This window comes from Loxodonta africana, chromosome 5 (genome assembly GCF_030014295.1).
Source record: "Loxodonta africana isolate mLoxAfr1 chromosome 5, mLoxAfr1.hap2, whole genome shotgun sequence".
NCBI lineage: Eukaryota > Metazoa > Chordata > Mammalia > Proboscidea > Elephantidae > Loxodonta > Loxodonta africana.
The window spans coordinates 122042715-122070055 of NC_087346.1; the positions used below are offsets into that span (position 1 = coordinate 122042715).

Here is a 27341-nt window from a genome sequence, read left to right on the forward strand (position 1 = left end):
TTAAAGGCACCATGTAGGATTTTTGTTGTTGTTTCTGTTTTTTGCTTATCCTTGAATGAATGCTTGTCCATCCCCCTTCAGTATGGGAGTCAGTTGAATCTCTTTCTTAGATTTGGAGAGCAGATTCACATGCATAATTCCTAAATCAATTCTCCATGTCTAGCAGTTTTCACCAAGTATAATTCTTCAGTATCAAGGTGTGACTTTCTTCTACCTCTGCTGACTGGCTTTCTAATGCTTCGTATCAACTGAGTGTGTGGAGATGTGCCACCTCCAACTTGTATTGTTATTGGGTTCTTATAACATTTGCCTTCATCCCTATATTTGTAGGAATTTAATTTCCAACAATATAATATGCTGCCTCCAATTTCTCTCTATACCCTGCCCTGTTATTTCTGATGAATGAGGAAATATATCAAAGAGGACAAAAAATAACAAAAAAAGATCTGATCACTATGAAAAATGATACTGTGCACTGCAGGTGTAAATTTATGTTCTCATTGCTATATATAGACTATGGGATCAGACCATAGAGGACAGGCAAATTGCTTTTCCCATCATCTTTCAGGCCAATGGCCCTTCTATGTTTTATGACATAAAGTACATATCAATCACAAATTTTTTTTATTAATCCTGTGCTGTGTGCTTTGTAAACAATAAAAATTCTTACTAGATTCTTGCAATAGCTTACCAATCAGAATCAATTTTTAGATTTTTTTTAAGTCCTTATTTTTTAAAATATGTATTTTTATTTTAGTTGGATACTTGGGAGAGGGTCTTTTTTTCTTAACATTTTGTTGTGCTTTAGATGAAAGTTTACATAGCAAATTAGTTTTTCAATCAATGATTTTTATATAAATTATTTCATGACATTGGTTACAATTTCCTCAAGGTGTCAGCACTTTCCCAGTTTCCTCCCTGGGTTTCCCCATTTCTGTTAGTCAGATTTCCATGCCCCTCTCTGTCTTCTCATCTTTGGATTTAGGTTAACGTTACCTTTTCGGTCTTGTATAGTCTATTGTTCTAAGGAGAACATTCTTCATCCCTGTTATTGTTTACTTTATAACCCAGTGCCATCAAGTCGATTCCGACTCATAGCGACCCTACAGGACAGAGTAGAACTGCCCCCTAGAGTTTCCAAGGAGCACCTGGCGGATTTGAACTGCGGACCCTTTGGTTAGCAGCCATAGCACTTAACCACTACGCCACCAGGACTTCCGTTCAGCTCTGTCTATTGTTTGGCTGAAAGATGGCCTCCACAAGTATCTATGGTTTCAAGTTAGGAGGTTAACTTAGGGCAAGAGTCTTGGGCGGGGGGGTTCCTCCAGTTTCTTTCAGACCAGTAAATCTGACTTTTTTTTTTCTTTAATTTGAATTTTGCTCTACATTTTTACCCATTCTTATTGGGATCATCTATTGTGATCTGAGTCTGAGTGGTTGGTAGTGGTAGCCAGGCCTCATCTAGTTCTTTCAGTCTCAGATTAGAGGAGTCTGTGGCTCATGTGGGCCATCAGTCCTTTGGACTAATTACTTCCTTGAGTCATCAGTTTTCTTCATTCTCCTTTGCTCCAGGTGGGAAAAAACCAATAGTTGCTTCTTAGATGGCTGCTTACAAGCTTTTAAGACCCCAGATGCTACTCACAGGCTAGGATGTAGAACACTATCTTTATAAACTGTATTTTGCCAATTGATCTAGATGTTCCCTAAGACTATGGTCCTTAGCTTTCATGTCCAGTAGTTCAGTTACAATGTCTAAGTAGTTTCTATAACTATCCCCACTATACATGCTATTATGTATATTAGTGTACACACAGTGTTTACAAATATGTATGTAGAGATATCCACGACCATACCTATACTGGGAGAGGATATTCCTTAATCTATCAGATTAATACATTTTAAAAGGGAAGGAAATTCTGGAATTTCTGTCTTTAATCTTACTTTGCTGTGATAAACAAGAACACGGATGAGCTAGACTGCCATCTATATACACACAACCTTACTTGCTGAAAGTGAAAAGGACTTGAAGCACTTACTAAGGAAGATCAAAGACTAGAGCCTTCAGAATGGATTACACCTCAACATAAAGAAAACAAAAATCATCACAGCTGGACCAATAAGCAACATCACGAAAATACTGACACTGTCAAGGATTTCATTTTACTTGGATCCACAATCGATGCCCATGGAAGCAACAAGAAATCAAATGGCTTATTTCATTGGGCAAATCTGCTGCAAAAGACCTTGTCAAAGTGTTGAAAAGCAAAGATGTCACTTTGAGGACTAAGATGCACCTGACTCAAGCCATGATATTTTCAATCTCCTCATATGCATGTGAAAGCTGTACAGTAAAAAAGGAAGATGAAAAAAAAATTGATGCCTTTGAATTATGGCATTGGTGAAGAATATTGACTATGCCATGGACAGTCAGAAAAAGAAACAAGGCTGTCTTGGAAGTACAGCCAGAGTGCTCCCTAGAAGGAAGGATTGTGAGACTTCCTCTCAGTACTTTGGACATGATTTCAGGAGGGACCAGTCCCTGGAGAAGGATATCATGCTTGGTAAGTAGCGGTACAGAGCAAAAGAGAAAGACCCTTGATGAGATAGATTGACACAGTGGCTGCAAAAATGGACTCAAACATAGCAACAATTGTGAGGATAGCACAGGAACAGGTAGTGTTTTGTTCTGTCGTACATAGGGTCGCTATGAGTCGGAACCAATTCTATGGCACTTAACAACAACATATATACAGCACAGCCCAGTATTCTACTGTTGCCAGCTTCCTGAATTGCAAACATAGTGAGGAAGAGAAAATGCACTCTTTCCGAATTTCTATCTTTGTAGCCCTGTAATTGTTAAGGTTGTTTGTCAGCTTGGCTGGGGCCATGATTCTCAGTAGTTTGGCAGTTGTATAATGATGTGATCACCTCCATGATATTTGATAGAATGTGATCACCTCCATGACAAGATCTGCTGTAAGTAGCCAAGCAGTTGAAAGGGAGTTTCCTTGGAGGTGGGGCCTGCCTGCAATATAGGTGGACTTTTCTAGCAAGGGTCCTGGGCTTTTGTTAGCTCTGGATCCTGCAGCTGGCTCCTGTTTTTCTGACCTCTGGTTCTTAGAACTTGAGCTAGCAGCTTAGCTACCATCTTGCCTGCAGAGCTTGGGATTCATAAGCCTTCACAGCCTATGAGCTAGATCCCTACTCTCTTACTTGCTGATCTTCAGCTCACTAGCCCCTGTGGTTACACCAATCAGGAGAAGCTTCCAGCCTGACTCACAGACTTGGGATATCCCAGCCTCTACAACCATATTAGCCATTTCCTTGATAAAAATCTCTCTGTCTCCCTCTCTCTCTATATATATATATTTATATGCTCTTACTGGTTTTGCCTCTCTAGAGAACCTGACCTAAGACAAGCCCCAAACCAAAGAAATGATGGCTCTACAGAGTCATGGTTAGACATAGAGAAATGTAAGTCCAGACGAAGATTGTACCACTTACTAGTTATAGGAACTTGTACAAGTTCTTACTCTCATTGAGCTTCAGTCTTCTCATTGATAAAAATGAAGTCGAGATGACGTGATTAGATGAGCTAATATACATAAAGTACCTTGCACATATTAGCTCCTCAATTAATAATACTTATTATTTCAATTAAGTGTCTGAAGTTGTATCTCCCTCTTCTGACATTTCAATCAAAAAAAAAATTTCCCTTCAGAATCAAAGAATAGAAATATTTCTACTTTTCTGTGAAGAAAAAAAGATAGGTACTAAGTGAAAAAGATAGGGAATAATGTCAGGGCTACTATCATTCAGCGTACCCTATTTGTTGCTAACAATTTATTTCTGGTTTCATTTTGTTCTGGGAGGAAACTTAACACACACACGTATACATAAAATCTTATTGGTGGGAATTTTCTATAATTGTAAAAATTGGGCAAAGAAGGAATTTATGGCAAAAACAGATTGAAACTAAATTTGTTTGGAGAACAAAACATTACTACCTGTGATGTTGCATAAGACTGTTACTACATTAAGGGAACACTTTAAAATACAGAAATTAAAATCACCATCTTCCTACACTACAATACACTACAATTTTGTAATTACTACAACACAAGTTCTTTGAAAGCAATGATTAATTTTTATATCTTTCACGTCTCTCATTGCATAGCAAACTTTGGGATCCTTTATGGCTAAAATCATTATCTTTTGTAGGTCCACAATATTTTATTTCTAGACAAAAATTTATAATATTTAAATACCAGACATTTGATTATATATTTTTAAATCATTTAGGTTTCTTTTCTGACCATCAAGTCAATTAGGGATATTAGGATCTTACTCACCGTTTGAGGTACAAAGGAATGATCCTATTCTTTGTGACGCTAGCTGTACCTTTATGATCTATCTCAGACCCCAGATTCCTTTTATCAGAGTGTGGACAGCAAGGTAGAAAAACAGTGATTGGCTTCTGAAACAGATGTGTTGACGGGTGCTGAACATGAATCAGTGGGCTTGTAGATACAACTGAGTAGGAAGTATCTTGCTTTGTTTTTAAATATGCCACCAGAGCAGAGTCAACTGGTTGAACCTAAAAAAAGAGAGAGAAAAAAAAATATGTATACATATATGTATGTATTCTCATATTTTAACAATGAATGCAAAATATCAGCATATTCTTAAGCCAATTTTCTGAAAATTTATACAACTCTTCCTTTGAAGTTTATTCCCAACCACCCTAGACAATGGCACCATAGCATCTCTTGAAATACTAGATCTAAAGTCCTTTGAATTCATTTGGCACTCATTTCTTACCTTCATATTTATTTTCTCAAACAGGGGAGGATTCTATATGATGCATGTTGCCATCAAGTTGAGTCTGACTCATAGCGACCCCATGCATTGCAAAGTACAACTGTGCTTCATAGGGAAGTAGATTGCCAGGCCTTTCTTCCAAGGAGACTCTGGGTGGGTTCAAACCACCAACATTTTCGTTAGTGAAGTGCTAAATGTTTGAGCCATTTAAGGACTCCTAGAGTATTTTAGAGTATGCACAGTGCCACAATATTAGAGATAAGCAGAGAGACAACTGCTACTGGGTTGACTCCAACTCATGGTGATCTTCTGTACAACAGAACAAAACATTGCCTGGTCCTACATCATCGTCACAATTGCCAGCATCTTCAAGTTCATTCATTCACTATGAGTCAGAATCAACTTGACGGCAGTGGGTTGGTCAAGTTCATTGTTGCTGCTACTGTGACAATTCATCTCCTCAAAGATCTTCTTTGCCATCATAGGCCCTCTATTTCACCAAGCACAATGTCTTCCTCTAGCAATTGATCCCTCCAGATGATGTGCCCAAAGTGAGTCAGACAATATTCTGTTTTGACCCATAGAGTTTCCACTGGTTAATTTTCAGAAATATTCCCAGGCCTTTCTTCCTAATCTGTCTTAGTCTGGAAGCTCTGCCAAAGCTTGTCGCCCTGATGGTATTTAAAAGACCAGTGGCATAGCTGCCACCCTCATAGCAACACACAAGCCACCACAGTACAACGAACTAACAGATGGGTGGTGGATCCCAGTATTAATACCAAGTATATGAAAATACGAGGTCTGTTGGCACAGCGGTTAAGAGCTCGACTGCTAACCAAAAGGTTAGCAGTTCAAATCCACCAGCCATTCCTTGAAAACCCTATGGGGCAGTTCTACTCTGTCCTATAGGGTTGTTATGGATCAGAATCATCTTGACGGTACAGGTTATATGAAAACAGATTCAAAACATAAGGATGCCTACAGGACCATGATCCTACTTGGAACATACATATATGTATATGTATAAACCAAACCCGTTGCCGTTGAGTCAATTCCCACTCGTAGTGACCTTATAGGACAGAAAACTACCACATAGGATTTCCAAGGAGCAGCTGGTGGATTTGAACTGCCAACCTTTTGGTTAGCAGCTGAGCTCTTAACTACTGCACCACCAGGGCTCTCTCTTTCTCACTCTCTGTCTGTATATATATATATATATATATATATATATAAAAGGTTACACATATATGCATATACATATATATATATGCATATATATGTAACCTTTTTTGGTGTAGTGTGCATTACATATACACAACTATAAGGGCCATAATTGAGAAAGGTGGGAAAATTTGAACGTAGACCATATATTAACACTGTAGTATTTAAGAGTTCAGCTGCTGACCAAAAAGGTTGGTAGTTCAAATCTACCAGCTGCTCCTTGGAAACCCTATGGGGCAGTTCTACTCTGTCCTATAGGGTCACTGTGAGTTGGAATCTACTCAACAGCAACAGGTTTGGTTTATTATTTTATTCATGGTTAATTTCTTGATTGTAATCATTGTATTATGGTTGTAGAAAAGAATGCCCTTAAGAGAATGTGCTGAAATTATTGGGGATGAAATATCTTGATGTCTGTCTCTAATGAAATCTCAGACATGTAGAGAGAAAAAAGATAAAGCAAATGAGTCAAAAGTGGCAAACATTGGTTATCAACTTAAATCATTCTGAAGTTTGAATATATTCAAGATAAAAAATATTTGCACACTATAAACCCTCACGGCCTATCTTCTATTATACTTATTAACAGTTACTGATTAAATTTACACTGAGGTCTTAGTTAAATTGTATAGGGAAATTGGCCAAAGCAATACTCCATTAATTTATAAAAGAACACAGCATTTGAGCCCCTTTTAAAAAAATACTTCCGAAATCCGGGTTCTCTGTCCTATGTTATAAATAGCTGTGAAACACTCTTAATTGTAGGCAACAAGATGACCTAGAAAACAAAATAGACACTTTACATAATTTCTAATTAGAACTATTGTTAGATCAAGTGATCTTTAGAAACTAGAAAAACAAGACTGTAGTCTCATAAGTATTTCCTCTCTCATAAGTATGGCTAGTAATAAAAGTGAACATATTTTCAAAATAGAAAAGTTTATGGAAAATAATTATGAATAAAATATTCATAAAATGTTTTCTACCTAATCATCACTTATCAATTACAGCAACATACTGGGGGAGATAAACAGGAGTGCATGGGCGAAGAGTTGAGGACAGAAGGACAAAGATTATTTAAGGAAATAAATCCTCTATAATTGACATTGACATACTTCATACACTCTGAGTAATGTTTATACACATTAAGTCCTTATTCCAAAAGAAGAGCTAATGTTTCATAATTAAATATAGCCAATTATTCATCATCATAAATATTTCAATTGATTGGCTTCATTCTTGTCATTCTCAGGTAGAAATCTTATAAGAATACCCCAATGTCTGTCATCTGCTCTATTATAGGTAGGTGCACAGCATATGTTTTTGTAAATAAATATCATAAACTAAGAAAAACAAAAATAGGTACAGAAGTCTTTTAAATAAGGCAGGTATTTATTTTGGAGAATAAGAATCTATATACTCAAAATTATCACTGTATCACTATCTGCTAGGTCATTGCAAGTATAAGAGAAGAATACATTATATTGTTTAGTGTTTGTATCCTCTTCAACCTTTAGGACCATGCTTAATGACCAAAAATATCTATATCTAGAACTCACCAATTTTTAATATTTACCTTTAATTGTACAAGCACTGGCGAGCTGAAAACTCCTGGAGGGTAATTTAAGGATATCCGGGAATCCATGCTTGGTTTAAGAGTAAGGCCTTTCTTTGTTACTGTGAAGGACTCTTTCTTTAAACAAGACACAACAGAAAAGATGCCCAGCTTGTAAGCTTTCACTTCAGCACAGGTTCCCTGTATGGATTAAAGGACATTAAAACAAGCTACAATGTCGGTTGGTGGGCAATACATTGCACACTCTGTGGACTCTGAAAAAAGTATATATTTGCTGTCCATGTATTCTCTCACTATTTGGAGTGATTCCAATAACTCAGAATGTAGGATCCTTTCATGAGATTAAGGTGGTATTGTTTTTAGCGTCTCTGGAGTCGGCACTGACTCATGGTGACTCCATGCACAACAGAACAAAATGGTGCCTGGTCCTGCACCATCCCCATCGTCAGTTGCAGATTGAACCATTGTGATCCATAGTGTTTTCACTGGCGGATTTTCAGAAGTAGGTCTCCGGACATTTTTATTCCCTAGGAATTGACTACGGCACTGGGTTTTTAGTCCGTCTTTTTTTTTTTTATTATTCTGGGAGCTTCCCTGAAACCTGGTCGGTATCCTAGCAACACTTAAGCCTCCACTGAGATACAAGTGGTTGCTGTGCTTGAGGTCCATTGGCTGGAAATCTGAACCTGGGTCTCCCACATGGAAAGCAAGAATTCTACTACTGAGCCACGACTACCCATGAGATTAAGGTAAAAATAGATAATTAGGTGTTTCTCAAATTTGTACTTTATAATCGAAGCGAGAGAAAAATATTTCTAAATTTAAATTAAATTCCCAAAATTTATATGTATAGCAATCACAGTCAGTGTTTTCACAAGTATGAATTGCTTCTTGAATCCTAACTTCCTTTAGCCAGAATGGACTTTACATTTCTTTATGCAGGATAGTCAATATTGTATTAGGGAATTCCAAGGACTGAAATGTCATCATTTAGGTAGTTTACTCAAATGCCATATCGCCTGTACTGTCAGCAAATTTTTCCTTCTGAGAACTCGTAATCTCTTTGGGTACTGAAGTAAAGTCATTTTCTCTATTTTTCTCCTTTGTAGAGTGGGAGCAGATGACTGCAGAGAGACATATTTGTGTTTCTTTTTATACCATGACATTTAAATTTGAGGTGCATAGATGTAGGCAAGTATTCAAGCTTTTTTATCACACAAAAGGGAACTGAGTGCATAAATGAAAACAAAATGATCTACACATATAATCACCAAAGCTTAAAATGAGGAGGAAGATTTAGAAGTAATTTGGTCTATTCAGGCTTCCCCAAACACCAGCTGGGCTCCTCCCCAGCATGAGTGGATAATCATGTACACACATACAAAAACATTTCAGGGACAATCACACGGAAAAAAAAAAATCTCTCACTTGAAAGCTGACTAAGGAAGAGATTTCACAATATCACTGCATGAATCTATTGTTGGGAAAATTCAGGGCATGATGAATGTTCTGAATTGGCTGCAGGGAAAAGGTCTTCTGGGAACTGCTCGTGGTTGTCATGCTAAAGCATTTAGACTACAGTTAGCAGCAGGTGCTGGGAAGCCCATGGAGTCCTGGTGGTGCAGTAGTTAAGAGCTTGACTGCTAACAAAAAGGTCAGTGATCTGAAGTCACCAGCCACTCCTTAGAAACCCTATGGGGCAGTTCTACCCTGTCCTATAGGGCCACTATGAGTTGGAATGACTCAACAGCAATGGATTTTTGTTTTTTTTTTTTTTGGTTTTGGTTTTGGGGAGCCCATAAGTGTTTTTAAGCAGAGGAGTGTCATGAACAGAACCCTGACAATGGTTTCTTTGACTCCAGAATTAGAATTCTTAAATAAATGTGATATGACTCACATAAAAAATTTTGGAAGGGATTCAGAATTTAAATTTTCTTAAACTAAAAATAGGGAGAACTACCATTAGAATACTAAAGTAAAGAGAAAAGTAAAAGCCCTTATTTTTTTTAGTCTAGGCAATGATTCTCTTATTTTTCTTTTGCTTTGGTTATCCACTAATCTATTTACTAAATACCTTAAGTGCCCATTTCATGAACGCACATGTGCTGTAAGCAGTTTTTGCTTTTATGACAGTCAGACGGACTGGCCAAGATTAAAAAGCTGCACTCAAGGGCAGCGCTGCCAGACTATTACAGGCTACCTAGACTTAATATAAAAGATATTAGTTGCATGAATTGGACCAAGTAATTAGAACAGGCTTAACTTTCATATTCAATTATATAAGATTTTTTATAGCTCAGAGAAGATCCAATTCAGAAAAGGGAGAGTTGTATTATAGTTCTACACACATCGAAAATTTTATATAAAGCTGAAAAGACAAATATTTTAGTAGTTTAAAAATGTGTTCATTAAGGGTGGTAACAAATTTGGAAATGGGCAGTGGTGACGATTGTACAACATGGTGACTATAACTAATACCACCGAACTGTACACGTAAAAGTGAATGAAATGGCAAATATTTAGTGGTATATATTTTACCACAAAAAAAAAAAAAAGAGAGAAAGTTCAGTGGCCTGCAGAATTTGCTAGATGTTAATTCCCAACAACTCTATGCTGAGCTTTATAATTGCATATATTCTGTCTTCCCACACTACGAATTCCCAAACTTTGAGAGGACCTCAAAGTTATTACAATAAAGCCTACCATGAAAAATGATCATTCATTTATCAAAATGATAATGTATTTATTTATAAGCTTCCTTTTATCTTTTTACATGTCATATCTCACCTAATCCTTACAAACCTATCAGACGGACACTATTATTTTGTTCATTTTTCAGATGAAGACATTGGGTCACATCAAGGCTACATAGCTGGTTCAAGTTCATATAGCAAAAAAAGTGTGGGAACCACATTTCAGTCCAGCCAATCTACCTCCACAGCCCACATCCCACTACATATGCTGTTTTCAACATGATACCATTTACAGATTTAAATATCTCACAGGCATACACACACACACTAAATACCATTTACAGATTTAAATATCTCACAGGCATACACACACACACTAAATACCATTTACAGATTTAAATATCTCACAGGCATACACACACACACTAAATACCATTTACAGATTTAAATATCTCACAGGCATACACACACACACTAAATACCATTTACAGATTTAAATATCTCACAGGCATACACACACACACTAAATACCATTTACAGATTTAAATATCTTGCAGGCATACACACATACTTACTTTTTTATTTTTATTTTTTACATGTATTCTCAATGCAAGAATGATAATAAATAAATAAATAAAAGCTACTATCATTGGGAAATTCTAACATTTTTAAATTTCGACTGGAGAGCCATCACATTCGAGATGTTAGTCTCAAGAACAGAACTAACTGGGCCAAAGAAGTCAGTTTTGTTTTCCAGGTGTAAAAAATAGTATTTGCTAGGTCCTATGTTTTTTATGCCCAAGTTCTCCATTTCAAACTCTGGTCAATAATTTCTGTCCTTTGATTTTCATGGATGGTAAAAAAGCACTAATGTACTCTCATTAATTAATTAGATTTACTATCAACCCTTCTATTTTTTTTTTTCTACCAATGAGCAGTTCTATGTACACTGCAATCTAGTAGTCTGAGTAATATTTAGAAAAGGAGCCAAACAGCAAATGTTAATGTAGCCAGGGAGGTACCAACCTTATAACTTCCTCTTGGTCCTTCCAGTGAATTTGGTGTTAGGTAACTTGATCGAAGGCTTATGTCAGACACTTTCACCATGATGTCTCTGTAGTTTCCCCTGTAACGTGCGGTAAATGGAATTGCAATGCCTATTGGGAATGGGATTCTCTTTTCCTGATCTGAGCACTCAATAATGATGACATTGCTGACCAACTCTTCATTTTCACTCACTATTAAAGAGCTCATGTTATTAATTATTTGACATTCTAGGTGCTGTAGAACATATGACGGTGCCGTAACATAGCAAGACACCTGTGGTCCAGTTTCATCATTCAGCACATCAAGAAACCTGCAGGATAAAAAATGGATGTAATTTTTAAACTTCTTTGTTTTATGTACTGTATAGCTAAATACTTAAGAGCACAAACTCGAGATCCACATTGCCTTGGTATGAATCGCAGTTCTACCACAATTCTGCCGCTTACTGACTCTGTGACTTTGGGCAACATACTCAACCTTTCTGTGCCTTGGTTTCACCAACTGTAAAATGGTGATAAAATAACATCTATCTCATAGGAAAGCCAAGTGAATTAAATGAACTATTATACATTAAAAACTTATAAAGTAGTGCCTGGCAAGTAAAAAAAAAAAAAAAATTTTTTTTTTTTTTTTTACCAATAAATACATAGTTAGATAGGTAGAGAAATAAATAAAACAACCAATCCTGTTGCCGTTGAGTCGATTTTGACTCATAGTGACCCTATAGGACAGAGTAGAACTGCCCCATAGGGTTTCCAAGGAGTGGCTGGTGGGTTTGAACTGCTGACCTTTTGGTTAGCAGCCAAGCTCTTAACCAATGTGCCACCAGGGCTCCCCTGGCACATAGTAGGTATTATATATGTTAACTACTATTAGTGTTATTACTATTATTATTTAAGTGGTTTATTCTTTCCTGTTTTGATCACAACATGAATCTGAAGATTGCTGAGGCTTCTTGATAAGCCAAGTACTTAGACCTGAATATTTCCCTAAGTTTGGGGGGATGGTAAACATGTATATGATATTGAAATTGTCTAAATACATTAGGTCAAGTTATAGTATTCATTTAAATTTTAGTAAAACCTATAGATGTACAAAAGTACTTTCTATTTATGATTAATCATAGTAATTAGAAATAGAATATTTATAATCCTCAAAAAATCAATTCAAAAGCCTTATTTTTAACATTCATTTTCCAAAATTTTAGAGTCTTATAGATTTGAATTTGAAATCAATTACTTACTCTTTGTTTGACCTGAGACATTGATAATTACTATTCAAATAGCTAATATTTTAGTGCTTTCTATGGACCAGGTTTTAGGCTACACATTATTTCATTTAATCTTTACAACTATGGTGTCAGGCAGGTACTATCATAATCACCATTTTACAGATAAAGAAACTGAGACTTAGAAAATTTAGCTTGCTAAAGATCATACAGATGGTGAGTTGTAGAACCAATAATTGAATCCATCTATCTTTAACGCCAAAGCTCAAATTCTCAAATATAATATCTTACCTCCTTAATCATTCCAGGGCACTGATTTCTTTATACATCACAAATTGAAACCAATACCTAATCCAAAATAGTGTGATGACTGAATAGGATGACACATTTAAACCTCTTTTTATGGATTGAATTGTGTCCCCCCAAAAATCTGTGACAACTTGGCTAGGCTATGATTCCCAGTATTGTGTAATCGTTCCCCATTTTGTGATCAGATGTAATTATCTTATGTGTTGTAAATCATAACCTCTATGATGTTAATGAGGCAGGACACAGCCTACAGGATTAGGTTGTATTTGTGTCAATCTCTTTTTAAATAGAAAAGAGAAATAAACAGAGAGGACAGAGATCTCCTTCCATCAAGAAAGAAGAGCTAGGAGCACAGCATGTCCTTTGGACTGGAGTCCCTGCTCTGAGAAGCTCCTAGACCAGAGGAAGATTAATAACAAGGACCTTCCCCCAGAGCTGATGGTGAAAGACAGCTTTCCTCTGCAGCTGGTGCCCTAAATTAGAGCTTCTGGCCTCCTAAACTGTGAGAGAAAAAAATTCTATTTGTTAAAGCCAACTACATGAGTATTTCTGTTATTAGTAGCATTAGATAACTAAAACACCTCTCATAATAATGGGTTAGCATAAAATAGGTACAAAATAAATGTTAGATCTCAACATTAAAATTATCAACTTGAGTTTCTTCTCTTGTTACTTCTCATTTTACACCACTGACATGATTGCAATATAGGTAGTATCAATGAGAAATAAGAGGATCTACATAAAACATAGCACTAATAACTAGTTCTAGAATAATCAGGTTTTGACCGTTTTTCAACCATTAGTAAATTGAATTTTATAGTGCACATAGCATAAAAATCTAAAATATATGTTGAAAATGAAAGATTCATTTACTTACACTTACAATTCTGAACTCATAAAATGAGAAGGAATAGAACACATCCAGCTTATTGTTCTGCTGGAGCATTCTCTGATGACGGTGATAATAGCGGTTCAGACAATGAGAAACATTGTTTAAAACAAAGGATGCAGTGTCACAACCTTGTATATCTTCAAGGATGACTCCTCCATGGTTACCAAGGACCCGTTCCCTAGAAACCAACTCAATACCCTCTTCTTCCAGAAGGCATGTTTCCCAACTGACAGATGAAGTAGGGCAAGGGGACCTGTAAATGGTTCCATTCCCCTTGATTCATATCACATAGGTCTAGTCCAGGCCCTAAAAAAACCACATCTTTTTTTTCTGGTGTTGTTTCCTCCTTCAGTCTGTATACACTAGGACAGCTACAGTAAGAGTAATAGGCTTGCCTTTCAGAAAGCTACCCAGGGAGAAATCACAACAGACTCTGAGCAAGGCTTTGTTTATGACACACATCTTTTATGTGGTATGATCGCTTCCTAGCCTGAGGGATTACAATGAGTAGTCATCTTCTTAAATATGCAAGCCAAGCACAATTGGTTTGAATACCACCAAGAGGAAATCAGCAACTAGTGAACACCTAAAGGAGGTGTTAGAGGGAGTTGTTTAGGCAAGGACTCATTAGCTGATGCTTTGAGTCATTTCTGAATGTTAGGGATATGAAATATTATTGTTTTTCTCAAATGAAATGTGTAACCACATATTGACTGCTTTAGTCGTTGTTTTGCAGAGGCAGTAGTTTTTTCAGATCATGGAGGTCTTTCATGAATTGAATGCATTCCGATGAAGTCCATAGAATCCTTTGGATTTCCAAGCCTGTAGGGACATCACAAATAATTGAGCCCTACCCAACCCTTTCATTTTATAGATGGGATAAGCCAAGGTCAAGGTAGGCAAAAGACTTGTCTGAGATTGCAGATTCAGTTAGGGATGTTTTTCTGGAAATAGTATTCTGCATCTGAAAGAGCACCACACATCAGGGCAGAGAAAGGGGGGAGTGAGGGATGGTAGTGATTGGGAGGCGGGGAAAGTGAGGGCTGTTGAGGATGAAATAAACTAACATACTAACATTTAGCTGAGTGAGAACATCTGCAAAGTGGCATGGAGCTCAGCCTTTTACATGATTTTCTCTTTACCAATTAATCCCAGGAGACATACATTATTTCTACAAAAAAGAGAAATGAGGCTAAGAAATGAGTCAAGTTACTCAGGGCCACAGAATTAGTATGTAATAAAATAAAATTTAAGTCTTTCTGATTTCCAAAGACAATTTTTTTTTCCACTATTCCTCATTACCTTCTAAGGGTATGGAAAAATGTAATTCATGAATATTTTATTTTATTTGAAGAAATAGGAGATTATTACACGTTTGTATAAGGGACCCTGAAAACCCGTTACCCTTGAGTTGATTTGATCCTGACTCATAGCAACCCCATAGGACATGTAGAACTGCCCCATAGGGTTTCCAAGAAGCACCTGGTAGATTCAGACTGCAGACCTTTCGGTTAGCAGCTCGAGCTCTTAACCACTGCGGCACCAGGGATCCTGTATAGGGAAGGTTATCTATGAAATAGATCAGTCTTTCTCACTTTTTTTAAGTCATGGGCTCTTTGAGAGTTGAGGAAAACTCTGGGTCATCTCCACAGAGATAAAATAGGTGTGAAGATATACATTCAGTTTTAAGAACCTCTCAAAGCTTATCCATGAGCCCCTAGACTTCTGCAAACACAGGTTAAGAATTAATGATAATTTGCTGGAGAGTGTAAATAAATCTGAAGACAGAAAATTCTCACCTCATTTCTGAACACACTGCAGCCTCTTAGTTTTGACTAATTATAATTGATAACGTAGTGTCTTAGAAAAGCATCCATGTTCAGGATAATTATATATTTTAACCACTTTCTTATCTAGTTAGGAGCCCTGGTGGCTCAGTGGTTAAGGTCGGCCATTCAAATCCACTAGCCGCTCCTTGGAAACCCTATGGGGCAGCTCTACTCTGTCCTGTAGGGTCATTATGAGTCCGAATTGACTCAATGGCAATGGGGTTATCTAGTTAATTCCTCCCCCCTTAAGGAAACATTTGTTTGCACCCTTAAGATATGAGGCAAGTAGTATTAGTAAGATCAGCCACACGTATTTTTATGGGATAGTTTAAGCTGAATTATTGATTTATAATAACTTCTGGAGATATGGAAAAGACATATAAAATTTTATCCATGTATAGATACTGTGTGTATTAACTACAAAAACACACCTATAAATAGGCATATATAATCCCCTCTCCCGTTGCATTTACTTACTCCTTTTCCATTATGTTATTCTTTTCATTTGCACTCTCTGAATCATTGGGAAGGAGACTAGTCACATATTTATTGAAGCTGTCATGTGTTATTGAATATGCGGTAATCTCTTCTCTTTGGCTTTCTGAGATCTCTTGAATTTCTCTTTCTGTTGTCTGGATTATGTCATGAATCTCTTCCTTGTTGCCATTTATGTTCTCAGCGGTCATGTGTTCTACTTGTTGATCATCTTTATTTTCTGCTTTATCTGGGAACATTTTGTTCTGTGAGTCTCCTTGTCCTGTTACATTTCTATTCAATGATGTGTTGTTTTCTTTTTCCATTAAGTCTGAACTCGTATGTGTTTTAATTTTTTTTATCTGGACTTGGTTCATGTAATGACTTTCCTCTCCATTTGTGGGGGAAAGAGCAACAGTCTCTATAACATTTAGCTCCCCTCTTGTAGCAATGTCTGTTGCTTTGATATCTTGAATGACGGACATTGTCTGTAGTGGAGTACATTCATCATGCATGCTGCATAAATTACACATCTCCTTTTCTTTTTCCTTTAAAAGTGTAGCAGCGCTTCCCAAATACTCACTTATTTTCATGAGGCAGTCTATGAAAGTAATGATTTCTGCACACATACACAGAGAAAAAAGAATAAATACAAAACTAAACCCAATTATATTTCTGTACTGACATGCAAAGAGGTATGGAAAGATAACCTCAGAAATCAAAAAAAGACCCTTACCAGGCATTGAAGCTAACCTCTTTCTTGAAGAAGTCATTTTTACAACCGTCATTCGTTAGTGACAGATCTAGGAATTAACGCTTCTAGGAATTAGGGACAAACAACTTTTTAAGGTTGTTGTTGTTAGTTGCCATGGAGTCGATTCCAACTCATAGAGACCTCAAGTGTGCAGAATAGAACCGCTTCATAGGGTTTTCCAGGTTGTGACCTGTTGGAAGCAGATGACCAAGCCTGCCTTCCAATGTGCACCTGGATGAGTTCAAACCATCAACCTTTGGCTAGGAGTCAAGTGCTTAGCCATTTGTGCCACCCAGGGGCTTCCTTTTTGATAGTCCATAAAACCCAAACCCGTTGCTGTCGAGTTGATTCTGACTCACAGCGACCCTATAGGACAGAGTAGAACTGCCCCGTAGAGTTCCAAGGAGCATCTGGCAGATTCAAACTGCTGACCTTTTGGTTAGCAGCCATAGCACTTAACCACTACACCTCCAGGGTTTCCCCTTTTTGATAGTAGCAAAGAGTAAATCTAATTTCTCTTGCTCACAAAAGTGCTTTGAATATTTGAAGTATCACCATGGCTCCCTGGAGCCCTAGTGATTCAATGGTTAAGCTCTTGGCTGCTAAACAAAAGATCAGCAGTTAGAACCCACCAGGCGCTCCTTAGGAGAAAGACATGGCAGTCTGCTTCCATAAAAATTACAGCCTCGGAAATTCTATGGGACAGTTCTACTCTGTCCTGTAGGATTGCTATGAGTCAGAATTGACTTGATGGTGATAGATATGACTTACCATAGGACTCTTCCAACAGAAGTTGGTATCTCTCTCAACCATTCCTCATTTGGTATGATTTTGAGAACTGTTTTTTCTCCTCTGGCTGTACCATATTTTATGAATGATACACTTACAGTGTTGGTCCTAAAACTTAGCTGAACACTCCAGATTAGGCTTGACTAGCAGGAATATCATAACTACATTATTTCTGCTGGCATAGATGCTATATTTTATTGAGTGTTTTTTTAGCTACTATGAAAATTGAATTTGGTTTACACTATGCCTCCTGCTGAACTTGTGATCATTGACAATTTTCAAATTAGTCTTCCAAAGAATAGCTCTGATCATACCAGTTCTCTGATCAGGACCTGCAGTAGTTACTCAAAAAAAAAAAGGACTCCTAAATCAAGTCAAACCTCTTCACTCTGATGTAAACTCTCACCACAGTCATATATAATCTCTCACTTCCAGTTCCATTTTCTTATATGTTCATTCCTCTTCACATAGCTGAGGCCACCTGATGACCACTTGCTGGCAGAGCACCTCTCCAATCTTTAAAATACAATCTGAACTAAGGAAGATGTGATTTAAGGCTCCATAGCTCAGAATGCTTAGACTCATCACCAAATAATCTTTTCACTAGTCTGGGATTGTCTTTGGGCTTTCATTCTGACAACTTGTGTTTTGTTTTCTTTTGGTTTTATCTTATACCAGAAGCCCTGTCTTTATTTTGATCTCCTGTCCTGGTAGCTGAGTTCTTCTAGGACCATTTTTAATGCTCCCCAGAGACTAAATGCCTTATTCTGAGTTCCAGCTGATGGGCTCTTTGTCCTGCTACCTTTGGACAGATTTCCCTGATACGTACACTCTGCTTTCAAGATTCAGTTACTTATCCTATCTCCCCTGGATTCTTGATTGATGGGACCTACCTGCTTGACTTGATACCATGTTACCTGCTTGACTTGATACCATGTTATTTAGAGTTAGATTTTATGATGTCACATACCTTCCTATCTGAAGTAACTCTTGTTGTCTGACATCATATTCTTTAGATGTCTTAGTGTACGCCTCAGCATCCATAGTTAGATATAGTCCCCCAAATTTGCCCCACCTTGTTGTGCATGTGTGGGGGAGTCCAATTCCATGTTTTAGACTACCCCAGTCCTCCAAGTATGTATTTTTGCAATTAATGAGCTCATGCTCAAATAAGTCTAGAGATAGAATATTCTACTACAGTCTAGAAACGCTACTTTCTCTGCCTAAACTTGATCTATTCTTGCTTGTTTCTAAGCCTTGAATCCTGCTAATAATACCTCTGCCTGTAATGCTCTTTCAAGGCTCCCAATTTCCAGCTGCATAAATCCTGTTCATTGTTTAAGCTTCAGTTTGAATATCACATGTATTCTAGCAAGTTTTTCTACCCTAAAAGTGGAATCTTGCCTGATTTTGAACAAATAGGACATTATCACACATCCCCTATTGCTTCGGCACCCTAGTGGCACAGTGGTTAAGAGCTACAGCTGCTAACCAAGAGGCTGGCAGTTCAAATCCACCAGCTTCTCCTTGGAAACCCTATGGGGCAGTTCTACTCTGTGTGATAGGGTCGCTATGAGTCAGAATAGACTCAGTGGCACTGGGTTTGATTTTTTCTATTGCTTCTGAAGCCCTGAAGTATTTCATTCATATGTCTCTGATGGCAGTGGTCTCAAGTCCCTTGTATTATTATGTATTTGCCTTATCTTATTTTTCCCTTATGCCCTGTGAGAGAGACTCTGTCTTAACCTTGATAGCATGCTTCTCAGTGCCCCTCAGACTGGTACTCAATTAATATTTCTTACAGAAAGAACAAATAAGAGAAATACTTGCCTTGTGTCCAGATACTTCGATTCTCCTTGTCAAACTGTACCTGCAGTTGCTGGCAGGTGGAGTGCAGGGTCCCTGCAGTGTGCTCCAACAGCTGGTGAAGGGCCCCAATGAGCTCTTGACCCAGAAAGACCACTGTGGTTAGCCAAGTGGCCCCACCATCCTCCTTATAAAGGTCATCCCCTAGGAACGCCTGCTTTAGCATCAGGTTTTGTCTCCAAATCTGCTTCAATATTTGGCCTAGTTTACCTGAGCCCATGTCTTCTGTATCCATTTTATGCTCCAAAATTGGTATGCTTCTTTCTTGCCAGCAGAGCCTAAAGGTTTAGCAAATTCAAACTTGGCAATGCTTATTTCTCCTAAAATCCAGGAGATGATCCAAGTCTGCTAGCCAAGCACTTTCCCACAACATAATAGTTTATTCAGCTTGTTGTTGTCCAGTGAAAAGTTACTAGGTGACCAAAGAAGGGGCGTTTCTGCACCCGGGTGCCATTGTGTACAGAATAGACTAATCACACAATCCAACTCTCCATGTATGTTTTACAAATGCAATATACTTTGGAAGTCCCAAATATTTTTCAACTTTTGAGCAACAAAATTTGAATTCTGTGGCAGGATGAGAAGTTTACTAATCAAAGGTAAACTGTTTTAACAACATTTCTAATAAGATCCCTATGTGATACTTATAAATATATATGAAATGATATGATGTCTGGGGTTTGATTCAAAATAATCTAGGAATCAAGGAGGGAGGGTATAGGTGAAATAAGATTGGCTATAAATAATTGGTGAAGCTGGCTATGGTTACATGTGGGTCTTTATAGTTATTTCTGCTTTAGTGGAAAGAGCTTAAATAAGAAAGAGTCCTCTTCGGGTGCAAAGCCCATTACTATGGGTTCGAAAACCAAAATTCATTGCTGTCAAGTGGATTCTGACTCATAGCAACCTTATAGGATAGAGTAGAACTACTCCATAGAGTTTCCAAGGAGCAGCTGGTGGATTTGAACTGCTAACCTTTGGTTAACAGCTGAGTTCTTAACCACTGTGACACCAGGACTCCTACTATTGGTTAAAAAAAAAGTAAAGACTTTTTTTTAGGTAAGTATAATTAGAATCTTCTTGTAAGGCAAGTCCGTGATGAGATTGAGATAGGCAGTTGGCTTCTTTACTCTTTGATAATTTTGCTCTAATTGGATAAAATGCCCTTCACTAAAAGAAAACAAACCTGAGCAGTGGTTTTCTCTGAACTAGCAAGGAGTCTTTACCATGTATAATTAAAATTCTGATACATCAAGTTCTCACCCACTGCTGCTTCCACGGTCAACACTTTTCATATGGGACCGCTGCAACACAGAACTTGATATGGGGGTCCTAGGGGTGTGGAGAGGAAACCAGAACAGCCTCCTTCCTCCTTTCTAATCCCCTTCTTCTAATACAGGAGAACACAGCACCAGAGGGAAAGGGGAGTACATTCCAGACAAGCTCATGTTCTCTCAGACATACTGGAATGAAATAAAAGCTTTCCAAAGGGGAGCTGGAATTCTTCCCTCCCACAGGCATTGCATTATCTCATCTTAAGCACTGGGGTTCTTACAGCTACATTCATGGCACCTGGAAGACTAGATGAGGGAAAAACAAACTCAGTGAATAAAAAAAGAAAACCACAGGTATCAATAATGTCCAAGCTGCTTCTGTTTCGAAGAGTCTGAGGGAAAGGAAAAAGAAGGGGTTTTCTTCTCTACCAGAAATTTAATTTTTCAGTAAATAAAAGAAAGCTGGACTTTTTTTTTTTTTGAAATGTGAGCCCATATCACATTATAGGTCACGTGGCTTTAATCCTTTCCAGCCTTGTCTCAATATTGAAGACTTTCTGGTTCAGTTTTATTTTATTTTTTCTCTAATTTCTGAAATATATGTGTGATTCTCAATAATTTTAATGAAAATGTACATATGGCTTTAATTCACTGCTAAATTTGTAAACCTTATATAGCATTTATTATGGGCCAGGTACTATCTAAGTGCTGAGGAGAGTACCCTCTAGGGCTTAAGAGGGAGTAAGACAAAAAATAACCAAAAAAAAAAAAAACTAAACCCTTTGCTGTCAAGTCGATTCCAACTCATAGCGACCCTACAGGACAGAGTAGAACTGCCCCATAGAGTTTCCAAGGAGCTCCTGGTGGATTTGAACTGCTGACCTTTTGATTAACAGCCATAGCACTTAACCACTATGCCATCAGAATTTCCAAAGACAAAAAATAGGTTATTAAAATACAGTGTAGACTTTGTTGAGAGCTATAGCAATGATATGAACAAAAAGTATCAAAAAAGATATGAGGAGTAAAAAATTCATTCTGATTAGCGACCTGGGAGATATTTTAATTAGGAGTTAAAGGATGAGAAGGATTTGAGCAGACTAGAAAAGAGAAGAAAGGAACATTTCATCGTAGGAAATAATACGATCAAAGGCACGGATCATGAGATTATACAGTGTGATAAAAAATGGGGAAGTATAGCTTTAGAGTTGTTATTGTTAGGTGCCTTTGAGTCCTTTCTAACTCATAGGGACCCTACGTATAAGAGAACAAAATGTTGCTCAGTTCTGTGCCGTCCTCACAATTATTGTTATGCTTTAGCCCATTGTTGCAGCCGCTGTCAATCCACCTCGTTGAGGGCCTTCCTCTATTTTGCTGACCCTTGACTTTACCAAGTATGATGTCCTTCTCTAGGGACTGGTCTCTGCTGATAACATGTCCAAAGTATGTGAGATGAAGTCTTGCCATTCTTGCATCTGTGGAGCATACTGGCTGTACTGCTTCCGAGACAGATTTGTTTCTTCTTCTAGCAGTCTGTGGTATATTCAATGTTCTTAACCAACACAATAATTCAAATGCATCAATTCTTCTTCAGTCTTCCTTTTTCATTGATGGCTTTAGAGTTGGCTTCAGTTAATGAGTCTGGGGAAGTGGCAGGACATGAATCTAGTAACTGTGGAGAGTCAGGATGAGAATTTAGAATTTTATTTCATAGAAAATAGGGAGATGTCTGTGCTGCAGAGATGCAGACAGTTTAGATGGGAGAGACACAAGAGTTAGAGGCTTGGAGACCAGAGCAGCTGCCTGTGCAGGAAGAGAAAGGCGCCTTGAGAGGGGATTTGAAGTAGAGTAGATGAACTTAATAAATGATCAGAGAGAGGGAGAGGACTAGAAAGCATTGAAAATCCACTGATTCATTTATTTGAGGAATATTTATTGGCCACTGGTACAAAAATTGTGCTTGGCAATGAAAAATGACTAAAATTTTTATGTTAACTGACTGAATAGATGGCAAAACCATTAAATTAGGAAATTTAGGAAGAGCACTAGACTTGATAGGTAGATAAGTTGATTGATTTCTGACTTAGAATTTGAAATATCTGAGGACAATTCTTTAGGATGGGTTAGAAGTTTAGAAGAAAAGTCAGAATAAGATTGGCATATTTGAATATCATCAGCAAATAGGTAGTGAATGAACCCCTGGAAGTAGAAAGATCAAAGGAGAATTTACACTATTCACTTTTCGAGTTTTGAATAAAACTGATAATGAGATGCTGAATTGCTAGGTTAACATACATCTATTCTCTTCTAGATAAGTGAGAAAATCCTTTCTCATGGGAAGAAAAAAACAGTTCTTACCCTCAATGACACTTGCTGTCCTCAAGTCTAAACTTGCTCTCTGTCTGGCTTCTCAAGAATATGTAATATTTGCAAGTGAGCCTTACCGTAGGTCACATTGCATTTACTTGTTCAAACAAGCATCTGCATGTTTCTACATCTTGTTTTCAATTAACTGATGTCACTAACCACGGAAAGAACTGACATTTGCAGTCAAGACTTGTGACACCCACAGAAGTTAACTGCAAAAATTCTTCTGGATGGTTTTAATGTTTGATTAGCATCTTCATTGTTGCTACTTGTCATTAGGACTCCTTTTACTTTCTTACTGAGAATTCTGTGCTTCCACTGACATTAGGGGAATGAGTATGCAGTCTTTGATTCACACAAAGCATTATATGGTTGAAAAGACAATAAACAAGATACCAAACGTACAAAAGTGGGTAGAGATAAGTTTCGGGTAAATAGGCTCTTCACTTGTTTACTACCTGAAGATATAAGACTCTGCAAGTGGTTAAGTGCTTGGCTGCTAACTGAAAGGTGGGTAGTTCGAACCCACCAGATGTTCCATGGGAGAAAGATGTGGCAGTCTGGTTCCATAAATATTACAGCCTTGGAAACCCTTGGGGCAGTTCTATTCTGCCCTACAGGGTCACTAGGAGTTGGAATCCACTAGATGGCAACAGTTTGGTTTTTTTTTTTTTTTGGTTTTAATAGGCTGGATAAAGATGACAACAACAAAGTTCTGAAGTTTAATAAAATGTGTCATTTTACCTGCAATTTATGGTGGGTAGTAGTGGATAAGTTAGATAGAAGCAAAAGAATTATGAATGTTTGAGATACTATGAGTCGATGTTAATAGTTCTATTATCTGATTTCGTTATTTTCTTTGAGCTCCTATAGTTGCCTACATCCAAGACATATTTTCTCTGTTTAAAGCAACCTAATACAGCTTGATTGCTGGCAGAAGAAGAAAGAAAACCCATTTTGTTTTGCCTTTTTTCTTTTTTGCTTTTCCCAGTAACCCTATGACACCAGGAAATTACAAATTAAATGTCAGAATTGCCAATGTGCTTATCAATTTTAAAATGTTTTTAAAAGCAAGACTTAAAATTCAAAGCTAACATTTCTGTTTAAACAAGGTAGATTAAATAAACATTTGTAAAATTCCACTAAACATTTAAAAAAAAAAAAGCCATATATAAGCTTCAATCTTGGTGGTGCAGTGGCTTAACTCTGTTGCTAACCAAAAGGTCAGCAGTTTGAACCCACCAGCCACTCTGTGGGAGGAAGATGTGACAGTCTGACTCCGTAAAGATTCTGCTGGGTCCTATAGGGTCATTGTGAGTTGAATTGACTCATCGGAAATGGGTTTGGGTTTTCGTTTAAGCGTCAATGGACAAAAAGAATGGGTGATAAAATGACAGACAAAAATGTCAACAAATTTTTGGAAGATGAATGCAGATGAATAAGTGGTTATGAACTAATCAAGCGGAGAAAGCTGAAACCTAAATAACTATATGTGGAAAATAGGCCAGTTCTTGCCATAGAATCTCAGCATCCTGGGGGCTGGAAACATTACGTGCCTCTAAAAGTGGGAGTGAAGGCTGGAATTGTAAGCAGAAATTTTGGTTGATAGTCTGTTGTAACAGTTAAGCACTTGACTGTTAACTGAAAGGTTGGTGGTTCTAACCCACTCAGCAGCTCTGCAGGAGAAAGACCTAGAGATTTGCTTCCATAAAGAGTACAGCCAAGACAACCCTATGGGGAAGCTCTACTTTGTCACATGGGTTCACTATGACCTGGAAATCGACTTGACGGCACACAACAAAAAGTCTGTTTTGAAAGCAGGTAGCTTGCTAGATCCCTTTCTTCTGCTTTAGGCAGCCAGGCAACTGCCCATCTTCCACCCAAGCAGACGCTAGAGTTTTTTTTGTTCAGTGATGAAACTGTAGCAGATGAACTCCAGTGAGGTATCATGCTGACAAAGGTTAAGTGAAAACTTGCACATTAAATATGGTGAGTTTCCTCTGCATTTCTCTGCTAAGTTCCCAGAATACAGGCTGGCAGGCATAACCTCTCAGGCAGGAAATTGGGGATTTTCTCCTTGGAGTAACTGAACAACCCAAGGGAAAAACCTACCAAGACTAAAAATTGCAGATCTTCCCCAAAATCTAGACATGTCCTGGCAAGTTATTCAACAGTAAAAACCCCAGTCATAAGACCTACTTTGTATATAAGGCTACCAAAAAATTCGTCTAATGCCTCATTTTTAAACATGCAGTAAGAGTCATTTGGATCAGGCATTTAAAAAACCTGTAATAAAAAACTAGAGACTAAAGCAAACAAATGTAAATAACCAACTGGAGAAAAAAATAGAGCCAATCCAGGGAACAGAAGAAAATATCAAGTAAATGTATAATTAACATCCTCAGAGTCCAGAATAAGAGAAGATAGTGCACCCACAAAACAAATTCTTGTGGATTGTCTAAAAAAAGAAAACATTCAGACAATGAGAAAAACTTCCAGAAATTAAAAATATGACAGCAGAAATTTTAAAAACTGGTATAAGTTTATAAAGAAGTAGATAAGGAAATATCCTCGAAAGTGAAACAAAAGGACAAAGATACACAATAAGAAAAAAAATAAGAAAATTAAAAGTTCAGTCCAGGTGGTCTAACTAATATGAGCTCTAGAAAGAAAAAAGAAAGGGAAAGATATTAGCAAAATATATATATACATATATATATAAGAAAGTTTCCAGAAATCTAGGACAGAGTACACCAGCAAAAAAACAAAACAAACAACAACACAAAAAAAAGTAACTGGAAAGGCAGAGCCAAGATGGCGGAATAGACAGATGCTTCCTGCAAACCCTCTTTACAACAAAGACCCAAAAAAACAAGTGAAATGAGTATATTTGTGACAAGCTGGGAGCCCTGAGCTTCAAAGGCAAGCTTAGAAAATGAACTGAGGGGCAGGGGGAGAAAGAGACCGTTCAGAAGCAGAGAGGAGCTACATCATTCCGGGAGCAGCGGCAGCAGTGGACTACTACTGGCGTTTGGCAGCAGTTTCCTCAGGGAGAAGCAGCCAGCCATACAGCCTACTCACACCTCCAGAACGTGAGAAGAAGGGAGCTCTCAGCAAAAGCTAAGTACTTGTGTATATTTTACCGCACCCCCGCCCCACACCCAACCAAGCTTCAGCGGCTGAGTTCCCTGACCTGAGATAGGCACTGTTGAGCACCTACAGCCATCCTCCCGACCTTGGGGAAGGAAAAAATTTGCAACTGGGGGGAAAAGATAATTTACTAGTTCCACTAACCAGGGGAGCTCAGGACAGAAGCCACTCCTGTCTAGGCACAAACCCTCCATGGACCTTGAGCACCTTTCCCTTCCTCATGGACCTCTGTGGGCCTATTAGAGGAGAATAGGCTCTTGCTGGCAGACTCCAACTGTTTCAGCTGTGCAGTGGAGAGGTGGCTGTTTGATGTTTGCAATTGCTTTGCCTATTAAACAAGGTCCTCACCTACCCACATCAGGGACCTAAGGGCTGGCAGCTCCAATCAGGTCACCCAGCCACCCGCAACAGGGGTCCAAAGATAACTGGTACCTCCCAGTCCTTACAACCAAAAACTTTGGGTGCTCATCGTCCGTCTGCAGAACCCACCCACCTGCACGGTCTAGAGAACAGGGACATGCTTTCCTCAGAGACACTTGGGGGTTGGCTTTCAGCCCCCTGCCTTCTTCAGAGCATGAACCCCTGCTGCAATCAGGTACCAGTATATATGCCAATCACTCCTGCCCCTCTAAAACTGTAGGACAGAGCCTGTACCACACATTTGATGATCAGCTACCTGGAAACCTGAGCTGAATTCATACAAGAAAACTGAATGGACTCCTAGACTGATATACCAGATAATAGCTCTAGCCATCCGGGAAGAGGACATCAGAGCTCCAAAGGCAAAAATAATCAAGCTAGCTCACTCAAGCAACCCATAGGGGTATACCAAAACAAAACAAAGCAAGAAGCTACAACACCATAAGCAAGCATAAATTAATACAATAACTTATAGATGGCTCGGAGACAACAGTCAATATCAAGTCACATAAAGAAACAGACCATGATCACCTCAACAGACTCTCAAAACAAAGAATCCAGGGATCTTCTAGATGCAAGTGCATTCCTGGAATTACCAGGTGCAGAATACAAAAGTCTAATACACAGAACC

At 38.0% G+C, this 27341-nt stretch overlaps 1 protein-coding gene across 1 annotated transcript in view; it reads right to left on the reverse strand.

Moving 5' to 3' along the window:
- DTHD1 (death domain containing 1) overlaps nucleotides 1-26121 on the reverse strand; it is a 91294-nt gene extending 65173 nt beyond the window's left edge. Inside the window, 5 exon segments of the mRNA XM_064286318.1 lie at nucleotides 4353-4597; nucleotides 7619-7798; nucleotides 11338-11668; nucleotides 16094-16709; nucleotides 19464-26121. Of these exon segments, the coding sequence (XP_064142388.1) occupies nucleotides 4353-4597; nucleotides 7619-7798; nucleotides 11338-11668; nucleotides 16094-16709; nucleotides 19464-19734 (1643 nt within the window). The 5' untranslated portion in view covers nucleotides 19735-26121.
- Nucleotides 26122-27341: the final 1220 nt, after the last annotated feature.